Genomic DNA, 21,662 nt, shown 5'->3' with positions numbered 1-21,662 from the left:
TTCCCTCCCTTTTCCCCTCCTTCCCTCCCTTCCCTCCCTCTTCCCCTCCTTCCCTCCCTGCTGGCGCCGCTCCCCGCAGCCGGACCCGGCGCCAGTGAGGAGCGAGGCAGGATCGGCCCCCGGGCACGGGAGAGCGCCTGGGGAGGCCGCTCAGTGCTCAAAGCGCTCAGGGGTCCCCCAGAAACCTGGGTGAAATAATGCAAAACAAGTTTATCGTTACAAAATAACTACATTTATGGGTCAGAACGCTTTAGGGAGGGTGCGGGGCTGGGTTTGATGGATTTGGGGTTTGGGGATCCCCCTCAGCGCACACAGAGCCCAGGAGAAACCGGGCTCAGGGCTAGAGATCCCCCAAAATCCAGGGACAAATAATATAAAATAATGACTATCAGTACAAAATAACCACGTTTATGGATCAGGGTACACTTTAAAGCAGGTCTGGGGCTGCCTTTGATGGAAAGAGAAGGCTTGGGGAACACACTCCCCCTCCACACTGACAGCACCCAGGAGAAACACATTTCAGGGCAGGGTAACCCCCCAAAAATCGAGGTCCAGTGTGGGCAGGCAGCCTCCAAAGCAGAATTATAGAATTAATTAGTTTGGAAAAGACCTGAGATGATCAAGTCCCAACTTGTGGCCAAATGTCCCTTTGTCAACTAGACTGTGGCACTGAGTGCCACATCCAGGTTTTCCTTAAACACCTCCAGGGCCAGTGACCCCACTGCATCCTTGGGCAGCCCATTCCGATATTTATTCACTCTTTCGATGAGAAAAATCCCTCCCAGTGTCCAACCTGAACCTCCCTGGCACAGCTCCCATTGCCTCACACAGCACAGATACTCCCACTGCAGACGCCAACATAAAATAACCACATTTATGGCTAAGGGGACACTTTATGGACACATTTATGGATCAGGGTCGCCACAGTGGGTGACAAAGGGACACAGAGGCACAAACGTGGCAGGAGGAGCCGGATGGTCTGGGTGGGTTGGAGCACACGTCCTTCCCCTCAGGATAATGACTAAACCTGTGTCCGGCACCGCGGGCTGGAGGAGGGTTCTGCTCCCATTGTAGTCCTCCCTGAATATATTTGTTCCCATCTTAAAAAAACGGGAGACAATTCAAGGAAACGGGACACGGCTGCTCGGGAGTCAGTCGGGATTGGTGTGGGCCAGGGGAGAAGCTGGATAGCAGAGCTCTGCTTGGATCGCTGCTGGTTATTTAAAACCCCAATTCCTCAGGAATCGTGCCTTACAAAAGCATAGGAAAACAGAAATGTGGAGCAAAATCCAGTTTATGAGTCACTGCTTTTAAGTGAAAGGAAGGTCAGGCTGAGTGCTGCGGACTTCATCAAATCCCACAATGGTTTGGGAAGGGACCTTAAAAATCATCTCATTCCAAACCCTGCCAGGGGCAGGGACACCTCCCACTGTCCCAAGATGCTCCAAGCATGTCCAACCTGGCCTTGAAAACTTCCATGGATGGAGCATCCACCACTTAGAGCCCAGCCCTTCCTCCCATGGAGCCACTATCAAATCTGCCACAGATTTGAGGTTTAAATACAGAAGAACGAGGACTGCAGTGAACCACCGGGTGAGCTGCATTAAAAGCAACTTGTTTAGAAATGCTGCACATTCCAATGCCTTGAACACCATCTGGGAGCTGGGAAGCTCTGAATCTTCTGCAGCAAGCTGTGATTCTGGCTTAGCTGTTAACCTTGAGCTAGGCAGGATTAAATTCTGGGTGAAAAAAAATAAGGGATCAGCACACATCTGATGGTATCAGCACGAGCTGAAAGAATACTTCCCCCTTTTCTTCTTTGCAAGAAAACAGCAATGATGGAAACCCAATGTTTCTGTGCACGTTCATTAATCCTAATGATCAGGTGCTGACAGCTCTAAAGGAGGAGAAGAAAGCTCTTGGTTAAAATAAAATGGGAAGAACAGGATTTTTCCTGCTGCCTTCTCTCCTGCCTGTGTTCCTTCCAGACCTGGCAGACAGCTCTCCAGAGCAGGAGGCAGCTTCCTCTCCATTCCCAGCTCCATCCCAGGTGTCTGTCTACATCATTAAGTGTGCAAATCAGCAAACCCAGCAAAAACCTCCTGCAGCTGGCACGCTTCCACCAAAAAAACACTTCTCTATCAACCCCCTTAGTACGAGTACAACAAACCAGCCAAGTAAAATCACTTATTTTTTTATTATTATATGCGTGTTAATGCCTTAAAGGGCAATGTTCCTGCTGCCCTGGGCAGGTACATGAGTGGTAGAGCTGCTCCAGCAGAGCTCTGCCCAAGCTGCACAGGGATGTTCTTCCTGGTGGCCCCGGAGCAGACTCGTGGCAGTGGATTTATGTCTCTTGTTTCCTATTAGCAACAGGAGGTCACCATGTTTGCCCTGTGATTTTAAAGCCAGGAGCTGGTGCAGAACACTTCCCACTGCAGCCCTGCCCCATCCTTCTGGAGCAGGCTGTACCTGGAGCTTGACCCGAGCCGTCTCTGATCCTTCCCAGCCCACAACATTTCAGCTGCGTTGGCAGAACCAGAGTCCAAGGCCACGATTTGCAGTCTGAGTTGGTCACCAGGAGCTGTGGCACCACCCTGATAACCAGCAGAGCAATCCACACGGAGAAGGCAGCTCACAGACTCCCAGGATATCCTCTGGATATGGAAGGAACAAGGAGCATCAAATCCAGCTCGTGCTCCTGCACAGGACAAGGATCAGGGACACCTTTCACTAGACCATGTTGCCCAGAGAAGCTGTGGTTGCCACATCCCTGGAAGTGTCCAAGACCAGGTTGGACAGGGCTTGGAGCAACCTGGGATAGTGGAAGGTGTCCCTGCCCACAGCAGGGATGGACCTGGAGGGTTTTTGAGATCCCTTCCAACCCAAACTGTTCTGTGATTCTATGAATCCCACCCTGTGCCTGAGAGCGTTGTCCAAACACTCCTGGAGCTCTGGCAGCCTTGATGCCATTCCCTGGAGAACCTGTCCAGTGCCCCAGCACCTCTGGGTGAAAACCCTTTTCCTGATAACCTAAACCTTCCTGGCACAGCTTCACGCCGTGCCCTCAGCTCCTGTCACTGCTCACCAGAGTCGAGCTGGTGGCACTGGACCCAGAGAGTGGGAGTAGGCAAGGAGCAGGAGGATAAGGAGCAGGAGGATAAGGAATGGGATGTCTGGAATGCAGGAGGCTCTCCCAGAGAAGATGAGGAAGTCACATCCTCCCCCAGCTGCCCTCCCAACTAACCTAGGGAAGAGCAGCTGCCAGGGAGCCTCAGGAGGGCCTGTTCCAAGCCATAATGGGAATATCGCCCACGTGGGGCTGAGCACACCACTAATTAGCTAATGAGTTTGTTCCAAACGTCTGGCCAGGGTGCGAGGGACAACAGGAGCAGCACTTGAAAAGCCCCAAACAGTGACAAGTGCATTTGTCTCCTGTCGCTGACCCCAGCCCTGCATTAACAAATAGGTCACAACCAACGGTGCTTTGCAGTGATCTAATCCTCCTGCCATATGTCGGCTGCCCGAAAAAACACTGCACAGAGAACGCCCCGAAGCTCTGCAGAAATCCCAAGGAAAACTCGATAAATATATCCCTGCCGTTTGAAATTTGATTTCCTCACTCTATTGTTCCTCATTTCCTGAGAGCTGGCTTGGTGGATCACATTTTCTGCTTCTGTCTCCAGTGCTTGTAAGCAAACAAGACTGAATCTCATTATCCTGATGCATGGCCCTGGCTGCGTGCAATCCGAGCTCTAAATCACAGTCATTTTGCTCCATTACTGATTTTCCTTCCCACTCCTAACCTGCAGGTCTTCAGAGGAATCAATGCAGAAATAGAGACGAGCATCACCTAATGAAGGTGTGTTTCATGTTCAGCGCCTCAGCCTGGATTAAACAGCCAAGGGAGGAACTGCCTCGTGTCTCAGGAGCTTGGGCACCCTCCATTCCAGTGGCAGCTGGAGCTTCCCAGCCTTCCCGGGAAGCCACATGCTTCCACATGGGGTAAATGGGGACTTCTGTCCCTAAGAGCCCAATTTGGGAAATCTGCTAATTAAATAGTCTGGGCAAACACAATCATCATTGTCCTTCGAGCCAAAGCAGAGGGATGTTTCTCAACAAGCACAGACCCTCCCTGGAATTTTCTGAGCTGTCTGCATGTTGCTGACAGTTATAGAGAATATATTCAGATTATACAACTTGATGTTCACCCCGGGTTATTCTCTCCTGGATTCATGAATATTTCATTGAAATATGCAAAGTCTGAGTTACAGCCTTGTCTGCTTCAATTAGACACACAGATCCACGGGGTCTGCAGCCCTTCCACACTTGCAGGGTTTGTCTACGAAGCGAGGAGAACCAAAATAAGAGTTTAGCTCCCATCATGTTTAGCCTGGCTTCTTCAAACATCTTTAAATAAGGGAGAAAAGCAGAAGGATGGGAGAGTAGAGCCCAGTGAGCCTGTGCCTGAGTTCAGCTGGAAGCAACCCAAGCTACTCAGAACAGAGCCAGCAGGAGGGGGGTTCGTTCCCTTCGTGGTGCAGACAAACTTGTAGAACTGTTTCCAATGCAAATATCCCTTTTGACAAGTTCAAAATTAATACACCTCTAATATGGGTATTCAAACCAGACCTTTTCTGAACACGTTGGCAGATTCATGAAAAGAGAAGAGAGAATGCAAGCCCAGCACATTCTGGTTTTCTCAAAATGAATGTGCTCTGACAGTGCAGGAGGCAGTGACGTTTGAATGTGCTTAGTTCTAGTAATTACCAAGTGTTGTGTTTCTTTAGAAGCTGGAGCTGTTCTCATCTGTGGGCACCTTCCCTCATTCCTTTCTCCTTACTGCTCCGGAGGTGCAGTTTCTCCCATGCCTCAGCAAGAAGCCAAAGCTACTGGTGCTGCTTACATTAAATCCCACTGAAGCCTGGGGGTGAAATTCCACAAGTTTTAATTGACCTAAGTCAGGGTGTTGTGGTTCCTGCCCTTCCTCCACCACCCCTTCCCATTCCCTCCCTGCCACCAGCACCAGCTTATACCACCTGTGGTGAAGATTAATCACTTTTTTGGGGGGAGTGCTGCTTCTCAGCCAGTTCAGCTCCCTGAACCAGCTCGCCAGAGGCTCAGATCAGCACCCACATCAGCAGAAAAGAGAGGACAGGGCCGTGCAAGGCCACACCGACTGCTGAGGAGGCATTTTTCTGGGTTTATAGGACACAAGGAACACACTTGACCCAAAGAGCCTGGATCTGCTGCTTGTTTCCAGGCTGGGAGCACTCACCCATTCGGACCATCTGCACAGTTTGGAGTGGCAGACTCAGGCCCAGCAAAGTCAGGCTCATTTATTGTTGCCATCTGGCTCCCCAAAGCAGAGCCTGTGAGCTCCCTTTTGCTTGGTACAATTTGTTCTATCCCTCTTGACTTCTTCCTTGTCACAACAAGGGCACTTCCTGCCAGGATGGAGCTGATGGACAACATCACCCATCAGAATTCCTCCTCTCATTCCTGCAGCCACCCAAAGGATGTCACCTGGAGAGGCAGCCCCTCCCTTTTGCCCCAGGCCCATCCTCAGACTGATAGAGGCTCCACAATCACTTCCAAACTGCAGGATGACCTGTGCAGTTGCACAAGGATCTCACGTGGCCAGGGATTATCCTCACTCCTCCCAGCTGTTTCTAACCTTGAGGGAAAACGCCCTGTGGGCTTGGCTCTGAGGAACGTGTCGGGAGCTACACTCCTGGCTCTGCAGAATCCTCTGGGATTTGTGTCTCCTCTCCCTGTTGGGACTGGGATTTTGGCTGGAAAGGTTGTACACTGGTAGAGAAATGATGTGTACCTACAACCAAGCACCCAGCCTGTGGCCACTGCTGGCAGAGGACATGGTCCAGCACAAGGAGTTTCATTTTTAAGCACGAAACCCCAGAAAGCACCTCCTTCCCCACAGGAATCAGATGCAGCAAATCATCCACCCCTTAGCTGGAGTGACTCAGGGGTGCCAACACTAAAATCAGCATTGTCACACCACAGTGTGGTGCTCACAGAGATTTTGGGACTCATGGGGACAACTGGAGCTTCCTTCATGCATGCTCTGCTCCCAGAGCAAGCAATGCCTGGAAAGCTCCTCAGCTCCAACCCTGGCAGCTGAGCTGCACAGCTACAGCCAGTTTTGGCTCAAATTTCAGAGCCTTGCTCTCAAACACAAAGATGTGACCCCCCCAAAGCAGAGCAAGTACTGGAAGCTGCAGGTATTTTGTGTTTTTTAAACAGGGAGGCTGGAACAGCGCTGCCACATCCCTGGATTCCAGCTGGATGCCCATCACTGAAAAGCTGGTAGCTTTCCCCCTTGACAGATGAAAACTGAGAGCTGTCTGCTTGGTTTGTGTTTGCACAGCATCCAGCCAGTCACTTAATTGGTTGGCCCAATTTCTGGGTTTCTGATTCCCACTTCTGCAAGTAACTTCCTCCATTCCCAGGCTCACAGAGCCACTTGAAACTTTCATATCTGCATGCACGGTTGTGACTTCAAACTTGTCCCTGCTGCCCCATCTCATCCTCAACAGGGCTTCCCAGGAACTTTCACTCTGTAAAAAACTCTAAACAATGCTGCAGAGCTGTGAATACACGGTCCCTGTGTGATAAACAAGCAGATTAAAAAAAAATTCACCAGCTGGGCTGGAAGAGATTCGTGACAAGCCATGAGGACTCCACAAAGCAAACAAACTGCACAGCACTGCAGGCCAGAATTCCTCCAGACCGTGTTCAATCCTAACACAACCCAGCCACGCTGCCCCATGGATCAGCCCTGCTCTGAGCTCCTCAAAAACTTGGTGGAAGGGAAACGTTCCTCTTCAACAACAGCAAGTCTCAGGAGCCATTTGAACACCTTAGCCAGTCAAGCAGGTTATAATTGGCTGTAATTAATACTCCTACAAGCTTCCACATTCCTGTGGACTGAGATGGAGAACTACAGGATTGCTCCCTGACCCTGTGAACACGAGAGGAGGTCAAAGGGGTCTGTTGCCTTCTGATTTTTAGAAATCAGACGTCTCTGATAGGAAAAGGTGAGAGGCAAACACCAGCACTGCTGGGAACTGGCTGTGCACAGCCCCGTCTTTTCTGGGACACAAACCACAATAACCTCAACCAAAAATAACTGCAGAGCAAGTTGCTACAGACAGCAAGTTTCCTCTGTCCCTCAAGATGCTTCCACGTCACTCAGAGCATTTTGGGAGGGGCACGGGGTGCAAACCACGCACAACCACGACAGATTTTAGCAGTACTGAAAGTGGCCTTTGGTGAAACATCAGCTGAATAATCCAGTCCAGGAGGGTGCAAACTAAAGCCCAAAATGCCTGATGTCATGAAAACCCCTCATGTGTCACCAGTGGGCTGGAAGAAGGGTTTGTGGCACCTGCTCAGCTCAGCTGAGAAGTTCTCTGCACTCAGCAGGATCTCCAGCACTTGGGGAGGAAGGGCTGGGCTGTGCAGGCCATTTCCTCCAAGAAGCCACCAACTGACCCTTAAATGACAACTGGCAGGCACTTCCACACAAGCACTCTGTGCCTTCATTACGGTTCCAGAGCATGTCTGCATCAGCTTTTCCAGCTTGCACTTGAGAGAGAAACGTGAGACTCCCGTGTTTTCCCTGCAGGCAGGGCAGGACCTCTTGTTTTGCTCTGAGATCAGAGCCTGGGGGAAGGCAGGGAGCTGGAGATGCTGTCACTCAAGGGTGCCTCCTTCAAGATGCATCTTGCAGACACAGCTGCAGTTTGGGAGGTGCCCAGAATTACTGAATCCAAGAAGGAGAACACAGCGTGGAGTTCTGGCTGCTCACTCACGTATTCCTCTTATCACAGAATCATAGACTGGTTTGGATATGAAGGAACCTTAAAAATCATCCAGCTCCAAGCCCTGCCCACGGCCAGGGACACCTTCCACTGTCCCAGATTACTCCAAGCCCCATCCAGCCTGGTCTTGGACACCTCCAGGAATGGAGCAGCCACAGGTTCTCTGGGCAACCTGGTCTAGTGCCTCCCCACCCTCACAGGGAAGAATTTCTTCCTAATACCTAATCTAACCCTGCTTCAGCTTAAGGCATTCCCCCAATCCTGTCACTACTCACCCTTGTGAAAAGTCCCTCTGCAGTTATACCCTCCCATTATCCTCAAACATTTGCTATAAACACTGCCAGTGCTCAGATTTTGGACTGGACACCTGGTTTTAAGCAGGATGGATGTTCTTATCTTCCCACACTTTGGCTCCCAGCTCCAGACCTTCATGTTTACCATCCTTCAGAGCAGAGGCCAAGAGCAGCACCCACGTGCTGTTTTCCTCAGCTCTCCTGGGTTTCTCCCAAAAGCTCCATCCCTGGGAATCTCCTTTCCCCAGACTCTCCATGGACTGGCACCCTTAGCCTTGCAGACACTTGGCACATTCCCTAAGCCTTCTGCACCCAGAGGTGCTCAGGGAGAGTTAAACATAAGCTAAAATGATTTACTGAGCTGTCTCTGCCCCGGGGAGCCAAGAACAGCAGAGCTGCAAACCACTGGAGGCTGCATGGCTGATCCCAGCCCAGGGAGCAGCAAGCAGGCATCAGGCTGGGATATAGAATTTGTGCTAATTTGCTTTTCAGAGGGGGAAGACACAGGTGCCCACACTGGAGAGGGGCTGTAGCCCCTTCCCAAGCTGTTTTTGAGGGTTTCCCACAAGTGATTCCAGTTCTCTGTGCCCAGTCCAGACTGTTCCTGTTGTTCCAGAGGTTTCCTGAGCTCCTCCAACCACCTCACTCTCCACACTGTCCCCTCCACTTGGAGCTGGAGCTTGCCCATGATCAAACTCTTGCCCCTGTTGCTCATCTGGGCCCTTCCAGGGCATCCTGCGCCCCGTGGTGCCTCCAGCCCCCTGCTCCCAGGCTGAGTTGGGTCACACAGGGATCATTGATCCAACTCCTGGCCCTGCACAGACACCCCAACAATCCCAGCCTGTGCCTGGGAGTGGTGCCCAAACCCTCCTGGAGCTCTGGCAGCCTTGGGGCTGTGCCCATTCCTGGGGAGCCTGGGCAGTGCCCACCACCCTCTTCTCCTAAATCCAACCTGACCCTCCCTGACGTGAAATGGCACTGGAATCCCAGTTTCTGCAGCAGGGAGGACCAGCAGGGCCATTTCTCCAGCACAGCAGGACATCACCACGTGCCATTAATGTGACAAAAGGACATAACACACCACTGGCTCCTGCTGCCACCTCCTCAGCAGCTCCAGCAGCTGCTCAGCCTGTAGTGACCACCAGCCCCCCCAAGCAAAGCCCAAAAACCAGCAAAACCCAGAGTTCCTCTTTCAGCCTGAGAGAGGAAGAGAGGGGAGGAAGGAGGAAGGAAGATGACAAATCTGCATTTCAGATGCCGAAAGGAACACGGTGTAGAAACAGATATTTTACAGGATTTTGCCAAATGCTTTGCTTGCTACTGCAAATGCATCTTGTGCCAAACACACCTACATGGGGAGGGTTTTTATTACCTGTGCTAATGTTAGTGCCTCACATCATGAGCCCTGTCAGAGCAATGCTGTTCCTTTGCCATCAGCTTCACAGGGAGGGGGTCAGGCCCCGTTTTCCTGGGGATCTCAAACTCTTCCATTGAAGCAAATGCTGTTCCCAGCTCTACAGGAATACTTCAAGAGAAAGCACTGCCTTGGCTTTCTATTTAAGATGCAGAATTGCCTCCTAGGAGTGCTGCATTTGCTAAGAGAGCAGAAAGCAAGAACACACATCTTGGAGCAAACCCCTGGGCAGTGTTCCTTTAACACGGGCCAGATCCTGCTCTCATTTACACACAGATATCTGGAGAGGCTTCAGTGAAATCACCCTGGATTGCCACAGCTGATGTGTCAGAAATCACAGCCCAACACAGCCCTTGGGAGGAATTCATCAGTTTTATTGTGGCTTCCTGAAAAATCTGCACTCAGTTTTTTCCTCTTGCCTTGCACAGGTGAAAATCACCACTGAGGCAAAGTGCCCTGAGAGGGCTCTGCCACCAGAGCAGCAGCTTTGTTCAGCTTGGTTTTCCAAAGGGAGCAGCAGGGTGTGGGCTGGGACAGGCAGGGCCACGTGCGTGGATTCTCCCATGGATCCTTCGGGGCTGATTTCAGCCCCAGCTGATGACAGGCTGGGCAGAGTTTTCACAGCTACTTAATTGCTAAACATTTCCTGCAGATACTCAGCTGAGGAGAGGAGAGAGGTCAGAGAAATGAGGGACAGCCCAACTCTGGGTGTCATTTCAGAGAATCCACACAGACCTACAGAAAAAAAGAAAAAAAAAAGGCAGCACTGGGCAGTGTGGCAAGAGGAATAAATCAGAGTGACAGCAGAGCTGGGGGCTCTGGGGGGACTCCCCTCGAGAAAGGGCAGCGTGGAGCATCCGGGGAATCCACAGCTGCACCTGCATCCGTCCGGCCACACACAGAGGCCTTCAGTGCTCCCCCTTCCTCCGCTTCCTCCCTCTTGTGCTGCCCTCCGAGCCCTGAATAGGCGGCTTCAGGAGCAGCACAGTGCCTGGATTCTCTGCGCATCCGGCTCTGCCCGGGATGTGGCACCGCGCACATCACTGGCCAGCAGGGACCTTCCTCCTCCTCCTCCTCCTCCCTCCGTGTCCCCACGGCTGTCACCATCTGCGCTGGCACTGCCCAAATTCCTGCCTCTCCCACCAGCAGCCCAGCCAAACACACCGTGTGCCAGCCTCGGGCCACCTCTGTGCTGGCGGTCCCGCACAGCCCTGGCAGGTGTCACCGAGGCCCTGGCAGGTGTCACCGTGGCCCTGGCAGGTGTCACCTGGGCACGTCCCCGTCCCCAGCAGCCCTGCAGGGAGGGGACAGCCACCCCAATGTCCCCCCAAAGCAGCAGGGTGGGTACGGAGCCGAAGGAGGAACCAGGCCCGCTCTTGCCACACTCCCAGAGGAAGGAGTGACGTGAGCTGTGGTTAATTGGTTATTAATAACTTCTTTGTTAACCAGCCAGCCCTAAGGAGGAACCGAAATTTGACCAGCCCGGAGCTCAGTCACCGGCAGCCGGCGATCATTCACAATTTCTCCCTACATTTATTTTTTGTTGTTGCTGTTGTTGCCGGGAGTGGCAGCCCCCCGGCTGAGTCACGGCGGTGACAGCAGGGTGACAGCACGGTCCCCTCACCTACGCACACTGCACAGCCTTCCGCGGCGGGTTTTTCTTTTTAATTCCTAGAAAAATAACAGATGCTCTTGCTCGAGGGGGAGATTCTTGGAATCCGTTCAGGCTGAGCCTGGCTGTGCCCAAACTCCTGCTTCCCCTCAAAGGAGCCCTGCGGGAGCCGCGGAGATCCCCTGCCCATGGGTGGCTCCTCTGCCAGTGAGAAGCCTCCCCCCACGGCAAACAGCGACAGCAAACAGCCTCCACACCCAAATCCCAGCCTCCTGCCTGCTGCTTTGGGACTTCCACTTAAAGGAACCCTTTTTGTTTGTGTCCCGTGCGAATCAGAGCAGTGCTGGGACCCTCTGCACCCCCATGCTGCGCTGACAGAATGCAGCACGGGGGGGTTTCCAGCTTCAGCTCTCTGGGAATGGCTTCTGAGGACCCACAAGGGCTGGCAGAGCATTCCCAGCTCCCATCCATGCCCATCTTGGAGCAGCATGGGGACCTGGGCTTCTCCACAGCCCAGCACCAAGGATGGAGACTGCAGGCCAGACACAGCTGCTCATCCCAGGAGTCACCATCAGACATTTCCACAGCAGGATTCAGCAGAAAACATTCCTCCCACAGCTTAGAGCAGAGCCTGACTGCATGAGGGCACCCAGCAGGTCCCAGAGTTACCCCCAGCTGTGTCAGTGACCCCAGGACACCACAGCCATGGGACACACAAGATCTGCTGCCAGCTGGACACCAAGGACCTGCTCCAGGTGGATCTGGACAGCTCCATCCTCTCCTGGTCACACCAGGGAAGACACAGCCACCACACAGAGGGACAGCTCACCTTTTGCTCTTGGTGCATCCCAGGGAACAGCAGGATCTCAGGAGCAGCTCCAAGACACAGCCACAAGAAAGAACACTCCCTTCTCCTCGGTCCAAACCCCAGAAGTGGCCTCCAGGTCCTTTTATAGAGCCCAGGGAGGCAAATAACCTGCAGCTGATGATTAAGCCATTAATGGTTCACACCTCTGTAAACGATCCTGGCCTGAGCCCCCATCCCAGCCCAGGCACTGACAGTGACCTCACCCAGCAGCCCAAAACAGTCCTGGGAACGCCCAGGAAGCCCCCACTGTGTGTTCCCCTTGGCTGCTCCGTCTGGGCTCTCCCTCCCCACCCAAACAGGGTTTGGCCTTTCCCAGGAGTTCAATCCCAGCCACCATCCAAGGCTGCCTCCCTCTTGGAGAGGCTGTTTGGGATGACCCTGTCAGCAATCCTTTCTTGCAGGTCTGGGGTTGAATTCCACACCCAAAGCCTCATGACATCCACCTCTTTTCCAGATCCATTTTTGGGGCCAAAAGCAGAAAGTGAGGCCCCACCACCAGCCCCCTGCCCTCGGGCTTCTCCCGTGAGAGCACAGTCCCACTCCCAGCCCACCTACATCACAGGCAAGCGGGCTCTGCTCTGATTTACCAGCTCAAAAACCCCAATACCAGCCCCAGCCACCCCTGCTGACCCTGAGGAGATGCAGCTGCACATCTGGAGAGCACCAGCACCTCAAGGAGCCTTTCCTGGCCACGCTGGACCCAGTGTGACCAATCGTCCCTGTGTCTGCTCCTCTTGTAGATGTTTTCCTACAGATCCTGTGGGACAGTGTGAGGTCCAGAGGGGTCTGACCCTCTGTCCTCAGCTACACCAGGGTGTAAATGGTGACACAGGTTCCTCAGTGTGGGCTGAGAAGTTGGGTTACACACAAAATCCAGTGCTCAGGAGTCACCGACGTGGCCTCTGCTCTGGGGGGAAAGTGCTGACACTGAGATCCTGCCTGGGGGCCCTGAGGTGGCATTTTCTAGCCCAGGATGTCACTTCCTCTCTGCACGGGGCCTCAGTGGGGCTCCAGAGACATCCGGGTCCCCATGGAAGGGCTGATTCCATCCCCGGGCACACAGGCAGCTGCAGCCTTTATCCCACAGGATTCACCCACAGCTGCAGCCTTTATTTTACAGGATTTATCCACGTTCCCCATCCCTGAACGAGCCTGAATCCTGGCTGTGCTGCACTCCCAACCCGCAGCACAGCGCCGTGTCCTGGGGCAGATCCATCCCTCTCCCTGCTCCAGGGGCAAAGCCCTGGGTCTGCAGTGAGCCAGCTCCCCTTGCCCAGCCCTGAACCATCCAGACCCAGCTCAAAGCCCCCCGGGAGGCAAAGCCAGGCTTGAGACACCCCCTCCATGGGCAGAGCAAGGGGTCACTGAGGCAGAGGCCAGAGAGGAGCTGGGGAACCCGGGGTGGTGTCCATAACAAAGCTCCCCAGGCCGCAGAGGAAGGGGAAGAGGCTCCCCTCCCTCCTCTTCCTCCCTCCCGCGTGGGGATTTTGCAGCCAGGTAAACACAGGATGTTGATGAAACAGGGCTGGGCAGATTGGGCAAGCCGGGAGTCAGCAGGAGCTCCAGGCAGCTCCCAAGGCCTGGAATGGCCCTGCAGCCAGGAAAGGGCAATGCCAGAGCCCTGGCACCTTCCTCTGCCTGTCCCCAGGGCCACGGAGCTCACAGCTCACAGGGAGAGGCGGCATGGGCTGGTGGCAAAGCTGGGACAGGGTGGCATCCCTTGGGTGATCCATGGCATCCCTTGGGATCTCCTCACAGGCTGAGCTGAGCTCAGGACCGAGCCCCAAAGCTCAAGCTTTGACACCCAACCCACAGCAACCACGTGGCACCTCCTGTGTCCCTCTGGACACTGGGGACGTGCAGGGCACAGGGGTGAGGGGACACATCCCCCAGGATGCCACCCTGCCGGGCTCACGGCAGGGCACCTGGGGTCCAGCTGAACTCTGCAGCGTTTGGCTCCCGACCCCGAGAAGGGGCACGGACCAGCCCAGCCTGCCCTGGGCTGCAGGTGCTGCTGTCACCCCACGGTGACCAGGTGTGCTCAGGCAGGGACAGCGAGCCACCAGGGCCACCAGCCAGCGGAAGGGACCGTGACCCGCCCGGGGAGGGGCTGTGATGTGACAGAGGTGTGGAAGGGGCTGCCTGCCTCAGCAGAGCCGGAGTGCAGGGGCAGGTGGCGCTGTCCCCAGTGTCCCCAGTGTCCCCAGTGTCCCCAGTGTCCCTTGGGGCACTGCTGCCATCTGCTGGCAGGATCCCATCCCGCTCCGGTCCTGAGCCTGGCCTGGGGACCCTGTGTGACCCCAGTGTGCTGTGTCCCCTCCCAGGCACTGCGGGACCACGTGTGGCTCCAGCCCGGCCACCCCAAGGTGTCCCCAAAGCCTCCGTGCTGTCCCCAGAATCCAAACCCCAAAACTGCTCCCGGTGTCCCCATGGCACAGCTGATTGTCACCCGCACAACCCACTCCTGGGCTGCAGGTTTCTCCCACACCGACCCCTTCCCAGACACCCTCCCTGCCCTCTTGTTCTCCATGTGGGGTGGCCTGGAGTGGCCCCTGCATCATGGAGCAGGGACAGGATCAGGCCCTTGGCCACAGCAGAGGGGGAGCAGCTCTGCTGGGCTGCTTTCCCCAGGGAACATCCAGCTCCACCCTCCCCAGGGCTGCTGAGGGGCAGAGGAAGCTCATCCCGAGATGATTTCCTGCTGCATTCCCATCCCCTGGGTCTCTCTGGGATGTGGGGATTTGCCGAGTCCCCTCCTCCCTGTGGCAGCCGAGCACATTGTGATCCTCTTCCCACGGCCCCCCTGACCCTCCTGGCCTTCCCAGCACCTCCGTGTCCCCTGGGAGCAGCACATCCCAGGATAACCCCTGGGGACTGTGCCTCGCTGGGTGTGGGGACACCCAGTGACACCCTGCACATCCCTCTCTGCTTCCACGGGCCCTGGAAGCGGCCTCAGCGGGGTGCTAGAGGGCGTTTGCTGTTTGGATGCAGTCGGGAGCTGGGAATAAGGTTTGGAAGAGGTGAATCTCGGAGCCCGTGTCCCCAAAGTGTCCCTACAAGCAGCATGGCTCATCCCACCCCGGGCAGATGGCAGCAGCGCTGGAAAATGCCCAAACCCTCGGGCAGGGGCTGCGCTGCAGCTGTCCCTGGTTTGGTTCCTCGCCGCCAAGCCAGGCAGAGTCTGGCGGATTTTCCATGCCCCAGCCCACACACAGGAAGGCTGAAGAGCTCCGGAGACCTTCCCGCTGGGAATGGTCCCCGGCGTGTGAGCCCTGCAGAGTCGGTGCCTGACGCCCACGGGAGCAGCGGGAAGTTTCAGTGCTCAGTTTTAGTCTAAAAGGGATTTTTATTCCCTGAGCCCTGCAGAAGAAAACTGGGAAAAACCAACCCGCTCGAGGGGCCGCAGCCCAAAGAAGCAAAATCATCCTCTGATAATGCTGAGAGCTCGCTCTGATAATGCTGAGAGCTCGCTGCTCAGAGCCGAGCCACGGAGGGTTTGCTCTGAGTTCCAAAGAAACCAGGTGTGTGCATCCACCCACCTCCCTCCGCCCCCGCCATTCCCACCCGCCGCCATTCTCCTGCTTCTGGAACAGCCATTCCCACCAAGCCCCTCAAGCAGAGACCCCCCAGCACCCCTCCCAAAATCCCCACCCAAACCCGGGCACTGCCCTCCACTCACTGCGGGGGAAACGCCAAATCCTTCTGCCATCCTCGGGCACATGGATCCCCTGGCACTGGGGTGGGCTGGCACGGCTCCCCCCGCACATCTGGGCAGCTGTGGCCGCGGCAGGGCCCGCGTGGCGCCCCGGCAGCGCTGACATCAGCTCGGTTTCCTGCCCTCCGCCGCCGCACGGCGAGCGCAGCCCCGAGCCCCGAGCGGGCCCCGGGACCCCTGTGCGGACCCCCCCGGCCATGGAGTCGCTGGCCCTGTACAGCTTCCAGGCGACGGAGGAGGACGAGCTGCCCTTCCACAAAGGGGACACGCTGAAGGTACAGGGGACCAGCCGCGGGGGTTGGGTGATGTTGCTTTGCGGGGACGGAGTGGGCCCACGGTGACAGCGGTGCTTTCTTTGTCCCTGGCTTCGATGCTTCTGGGGCTTTCTGTGGGATACAAGGAGCCGGCCTCGAGGGTTTGGGAGTGTGGAGTGGCATTCCCTGCTTGCCTGTGGGCACAACTTCAGAGAAGGACACCACAGCTGGGACATGGCATGTGGCCTCCGTCAGTGCCACCAGCTGAGCTCAGTGGCAGCCCCTCGGGGCTGGGACACTTTTCCCTGCCCAGGAGGCACTGGAGGTCACAGGGGGAGACTTTTCCCTGCCCAGGAGGCACTGGAGGTCACAGGGATCCGGCAGCAGGGACCATGTGCCCAAACACCCACCCAGGCACTGGCATTGGGGTGGGCTCTTAGATGCCACCTGGGAATCCCAAAAAGCTCCAGGGGCGCTCAGGACATCCCTGGGGGGCAGCAGCCCTGCGATGGGAGTGAGAGCCCCCCCTCCCTGCCCGTGTGCTCATCCCTCTCGGGCTCCTCCCAGACCCCTGGCACCCTGCAGATCCCAGGGGGACGGGGGCACATCCCGGCTGGATCCCAGAGCCCCAGACCTGCTGTGCCATCCCTGCCTCCCGGCGTGTTTTCCCCGTGCCCTGACCCGGGGTTTCAGATCCTGTTTTCACAGCTGAGCCGGGCCCCTGCGGGGGAGGCTGGAAAATGTTGTCACACGGAAGCGGTGACAGCACCCGCTGCCACCGTGCCAGGGGACGCGGGGGCCTGCCTCACCTCCTGGCTGCTCCAGGGCAGATCCCACCCTCTGCCCCGGGCAGGGGTTTGGGACAACAGCGGGCACCTCCCGGCTCTGTGACCCCGAACCCCCAAGTGTGCCAGCACTGCCAGGGCCCCCTTTTCCCCCGGGGATGGTTGGGGGGTGTTGTGGGGTCTGGAGCAGCAATGGGGTCACACTCAGCCCCCGTCCCAGGGGAATGGCAGCCAGGCTGATGCCTCTCTGCTCCTCTCCCACCTCAGATCCTCAACATGGAGGATGACCAGAACTGGTACAAGGCTGAGCTGTTCGGCCGCGAGGGCTTTGTCCCCAAAAACTACATCAAGGTCAAGCCACACCCGTAAGTACCATCCCACCAGGGAGGCAGCAATCCCAGTTCCCAAAGGTCTGCCGTGAGCCAGGGTAGTCCCACACGTGGGGAAACTGAGTCACAGAGATGGAGGGGGTCAGTCTGCCGGTGCCACCACAGCCCGAGGGGACAGGAGGCAGCAGCACACCCACGTACCCCCAAAAATCCAACCCTCACACCGAGCTGCCACTGAATAAATGATAACTGGGGAACAAGAAAACGTTATGGGATTATGACTGCATTAAACACAATCCTATTAGCACGTTATTAAAGCCCAGCCTAATCCATCGCCGACTGAACCTGTGTTTTATTTATCCTTAGCCCCTGGTAAATCACATTTAAATGCCAGAGCGAGCGCGTGGGCTCGGGGCAGCCCGGGGCACATCCCACTGCTCCTCCAGCTTGGGATAACAACCAGGATGGGCGAGACGCAGCCTCCCGTGCAGCACCTGCGGGGCTGCCTCTGTGCTGATCATTTTTACAGCAGCAGAGAATCTTCCCAGCCCAGGGATTGAAATACCGGGCACAGCGGTGGGACACAGCAAAGGAGCTGCAGCAGGAGGGGTTTATCCTGGCACAGGGGGGTTTCTGCTCTCCACCTGGAAGGGCTGCTCCCACCAGGGGCGCAGGGACGCGGAGGAGGGGACAGGCGCGGTGGCAGCCCAGGTGACAGGATGCGGTGGCAGCTGTCGGTGACGCGGAGGGGGCAGCGCGCCCACAGCACCCTGCGGTGCCCCCCGACAATTCCGGGGTGAACCAAGAGGGGGAAGGAAGGGAGGAACTGCCGGGGGAGGGTCTCAGCCTTGTGAGGAGCCCGATGCCGACCCCTCCTCTCCCGGGAATCTCGGTGCCTCCACCGCGCAGGCTGCGGATGCGGCGCCGGGGTGTCCCCGTGTGCCCGGGGGGGCCCGCCTGGCTCAGCCCGGTGCCCCTCGCAGGTGGTACGCGGGCAGGATCTCCCGGCAGCTGGCAGAGGAGCGGCTGCTGCAGCGCGATCACCTGGGAGCCTTCCTGATCCGCGACAGCGAGAGCGCCCCGGGCGAGTTCTCCCTCTCCGTCAGGTGAGTGCCCCGGGGACAGGCGGCAGGAGGGGAAGGGTCCCTGCAGCCCCCGCTTTGGGGCCGCCCTGGTGTGGGCTGGGGAAGGGCTGAGCACCCTGCCTTGTGCTGGCCACCTCGGAGGGGCTGCGGAGCCGGGTGCCAGCTCATCCAGCACGCCTGGCACGGGACCTTCCGCTCCTTCCTCTCCTTCCTCTCCTGCACAGCTCCGCCTCCATCCCCGCTGCTGCCTGCACCGCTGCCCTGGCAGGGACACCCCTAAACACAGCCCCGCGGGTGATGGTGGGGCTGGGGCCGGGGGAGCAAAGCCCGGAGCATCCCAGGGATGCAGGGCTCAGCATCCCCAGGGAGGAAAGGCTCAGCATCCCAGGGGTGAAAGGCTCAGCATCCCCAGGGAGGAAAGCTCACATCCCAAGGATGCAGGGCTCAGCATCCCAGGGATGCAGGGCTCAGCATCCCCAGGGATGAAAGCTTCAGCATCCCCAGGGATGAAAGCTTCAGCATCCCCGGGAATGGAGGGCTCAGCATGCCAGGGAGGAAAGGCTCAGCATCCCCAGAGAAGAAAGGTTCAGCATCCCAGGGATGCAGGACTCAGCATCCCCAGGACCCCGTCACCGGCTGTACAAGGGGCAGAGCCTGTCCCCGGGGATCTCACCTCTGCCCTGTCCCGGCCTGGGGCGCAGGGGGCAGCCCCAGGCCAGCCAGGCACTTTCTCACATTTTTAATCCCTAATTGAACGTTTTGGGAGGTTCTTGCCCGTAATGAAAGGGAGCCGTGCTCTGCCGCGTCACCGGCAGCACAGGCAGGTCCCGCCCCTGCCCGGGGCACCCCAGGCACGCCCTGCGAGGTGACAGCAAGGGACAGCCTGCCTGCCCCGTCCTCCTGCAGCACAGGGGTCCCCAGGAGCACAATCCCAGCCTCTGCAGCCTCCTGGCTTGTGCCCAGACCTGCAGCTCTCACCACGCCTTCCCCAGATGCGGCCCTGGGCAAAGCCACCTGCCCTCCACCTGGCTGGCACGCTGCCACCCCTGAGCCCCTGCTGTGCCAGGGCTGGGCACCAGCCTCAGCTGCCTGTGGGGCGAGTTGCAGCAGGGCTCAGCTGTGGGTCCTCACTGCAGGGCCAGGAACGACCCCAGTGCCACCATCATGGCAGGAGGGGTGCAGTGAGACCCATGGGCTCACCCCGACCCCAGGGTTTACCCACCTCAGGGGATGCTGCCAGGATGTTCCCAGTGTGACATCCATCCATTTATCTATCCATCCATCCATCCATCATCCATCCATCCCTCATCCATCCATCCGTCCATCCATCCCTCCATCCATCCATCCATCCATCCATCATCCATCCATCCATCCATCCATCCATCCTCCATCCATCCATCATCCATCCATCCATCCATCCATCCATCCTCCATCCATCCATCATCCATCCATCCATCCATCCATCCATCATCCATCCATCCATCCATCCATCCTCCATCCATCCATCATCCATCCATCCATCCATCCATCCATCCATCCATCCATCCATCCATCCTCCTTCTGCAGCTACGGGAAGCACGTCCAGCACTTCAAGGTGCTCAGGGAGAGGAACGGCAAATATTTCCTCTGGGAGGAAAAGTTCAACTCCCTCAACGAGCTGGTGGATTTCTACAGGATGACCACGATCTCCAAAGAGCAGCAGATTTTCCTGTGGGACGAGGAGCAGGCCCAGGAGGTACCACCACGGGTGGGGCTGTGGGTCCCAAACCCCTGCGTGAGCCCCCTGGAGGCTCAGTGTCCCTGCAGAGGGACAGGGACATCCCTGGCTGGCACTCACCCTTTGGCTTGGGGGTGAGGAGCAGGAGAGGTGCAGCAGCCTGAGACAGGCGGTGCTGCAGGGAGGAAGAGCTGCTGGGGCAGCTCAGGGGGCAGGGCAGGGCAGGGCACACATCCCTGTCCCTCGGGCCAGGGGTGATGCCCAGGGCAGGTGGCAGAGCCAGGACAGGGCACGGCCAAACTCCAGCAAAGCCAAGCCCTGGGGCAGTGGTTGTGGAGGTGGCAAAACTGGGAGCTGGATGGGGAAGGCTCCAGCACCTGGAAGGACCTGGGAAGGAGAGGGTGCCAGCTGCCTCCCTGGGCATCCATCATGGGTGTCCCAGCAGCAAGAACAGGGAGTCTTGTGCCCCGGGGTGTTGCCCTGCACCTGGGGATCTCCCAGCAATCCGCTCTTCCCTTTCCTTGCTTGTCTCTCCACAGCAGGCATCCCAAGGCTCGTGCTCATCCCGTGGTGGCACAGCATCCCCACCAGGACCCTGGCAGTGCTGCCCAGTGCCAGGGGCTGGCAGGTGGGGCCCCCTCTCCTCCCACCAACCCCAGCCCTCAGCTTCCCTGCCGGTGAAGAGACCCCGATTCGTGCAAGCCCAGTTCGACTTCTCAGCCCAGGAGGGCTCCCAGCTGCCCTTCCTCCGTGGGGACATCATTGAGGTCCTGGGCTGCCCCGACCCCAACTGGTGGCAGGGGAAGATCTACGGCCGTGTCGGGCTCTTCCCACGGAGCTACGTCCACCCCATCCACAAGTGACCTTCGAGTGACCATCCACAGGTGACCTTCGAGTGACCATCCACAGGTGATCTTCAAGTGACCATCCACAGGTGACCTTCAAGTGACCATCCACAGGTGACCCTCACCACGCCGCCGCTGACCGGGCAGGACCTGGCCCCGCTGTCCCCCCTCACCAGAGCTGCCCACACAGCCTGAGTGTCCCTTTGTCCCCAGGATGGTGCCTGGTCCTTGTCCCCCTGGTGCGTGACCCCCAGCCCAGGGATGGGGCTGGCAGCACTGCCAGTGTGCCACAACCACGGCCATAAAAACTTTTCCAGGGGCACAATCCAGTGGGATGACAGCAACAGAGGGAGGGAGCCCAAACCCCCAAACCCTGAATCCTCTCCCAACCCTGAATCCTCTCCAAACCCTGAATCCTCTCCCAACCCTGCAAGCAAAGCCCCAGCTCCAGGGAGGGCTGCAGGCAGCCAGGACACAACCAGAACCCACAACTCCACAGAGGAATTCCAGGACTCAGGGAACCAGGGAAGGCTGATCCACAGGGATTCCATCCTGTGGGAGCTGTTCATAGCTGTGAATTGTGGTGCTTTTTTATATTGTTTTTATTTAGGGCCAGTAAAATGTGTTTGGGTGTTGCCCCTGAGAGTGGCCGCTCCTTTCCCAGCACTGCCAGGGTGATCCCATCCCTCCATTCATGCAGGTGCTGCTTCCCTGCAGTTTTACCTCCCTGCATCCCCCATTTCCCCACCCCAGTGCCTGTCCCAACCCCCCCCAGGGATTTTCTGCCCCTACAAATGCCCCCCACACCTCACACCCCCTGGGATGCACTCCGGGAATGCAGTGCTTAGAACACTCAAATCACTGCACCAGTGGATTTAAACATCACATCCCAAATAAATAA

General features: G+C 57.1%; 2 protein-coding genes across 2 annotated transcripts in view; one reads left to right on the top strand and one right to left on the bottom strand.

Moving 5' to 3' along the window:
• EPN2 (epsin 2) overlaps positions 1 to 12,069 on the bottom strand; it is a 56,040-nt gene extending 43,971 nt beyond the window's left edge. Inside the window, exon 1 of the mRNA XM_064390827.1 lies at positions 11,993 to 12,069. The gene's annotated coding sequence lies outside the window, so the exon portion shown is untranslated. The remainder of the gene's footprint in view (positions 1 to 11,992) is intronic.
• Positions 12,070 to 15,649: 3,580 nt separating this feature from the next.
• Positions 15,650 to 21,662, top strand: GRAP (GRB2 related adaptor protein). The gene is made up of 5 exons (XM_064390093.1): positions 15,650 to 16,021; positions 17,053 to 17,150; positions 18,098 to 18,220; positions 19,766 to 19,934; positions 20,456 to 21,662. Exons 1-5 carry the CDS (start codon positions 15,944 to 15,946, stop codon positions 20,777 to 20,779), a joined length of 792 nt encoding a protein of 263 aa, XP_064246163.1. The 5' UTR covers positions 15,650 to 15,943; the 3' UTR covers positions 20,780 to 21,662.

The sequence above is a fragment of the Passer domesticus genome, chromosome 15 (genome assembly GCF_036417665.1).
Source record: "Passer domesticus isolate bPasDom1 chromosome 15, bPasDom1.hap1, whole genome shotgun sequence".
Lineage (NCBI taxonomy): Eukaryota > Metazoa > Chordata > Aves > Passeriformes > Passeridae > Passer > Passer domesticus.
Note: the sequence above shows the minus strand (reverse complement) of the source record. Positions and strands in the feature narration are given on the sequence as shown.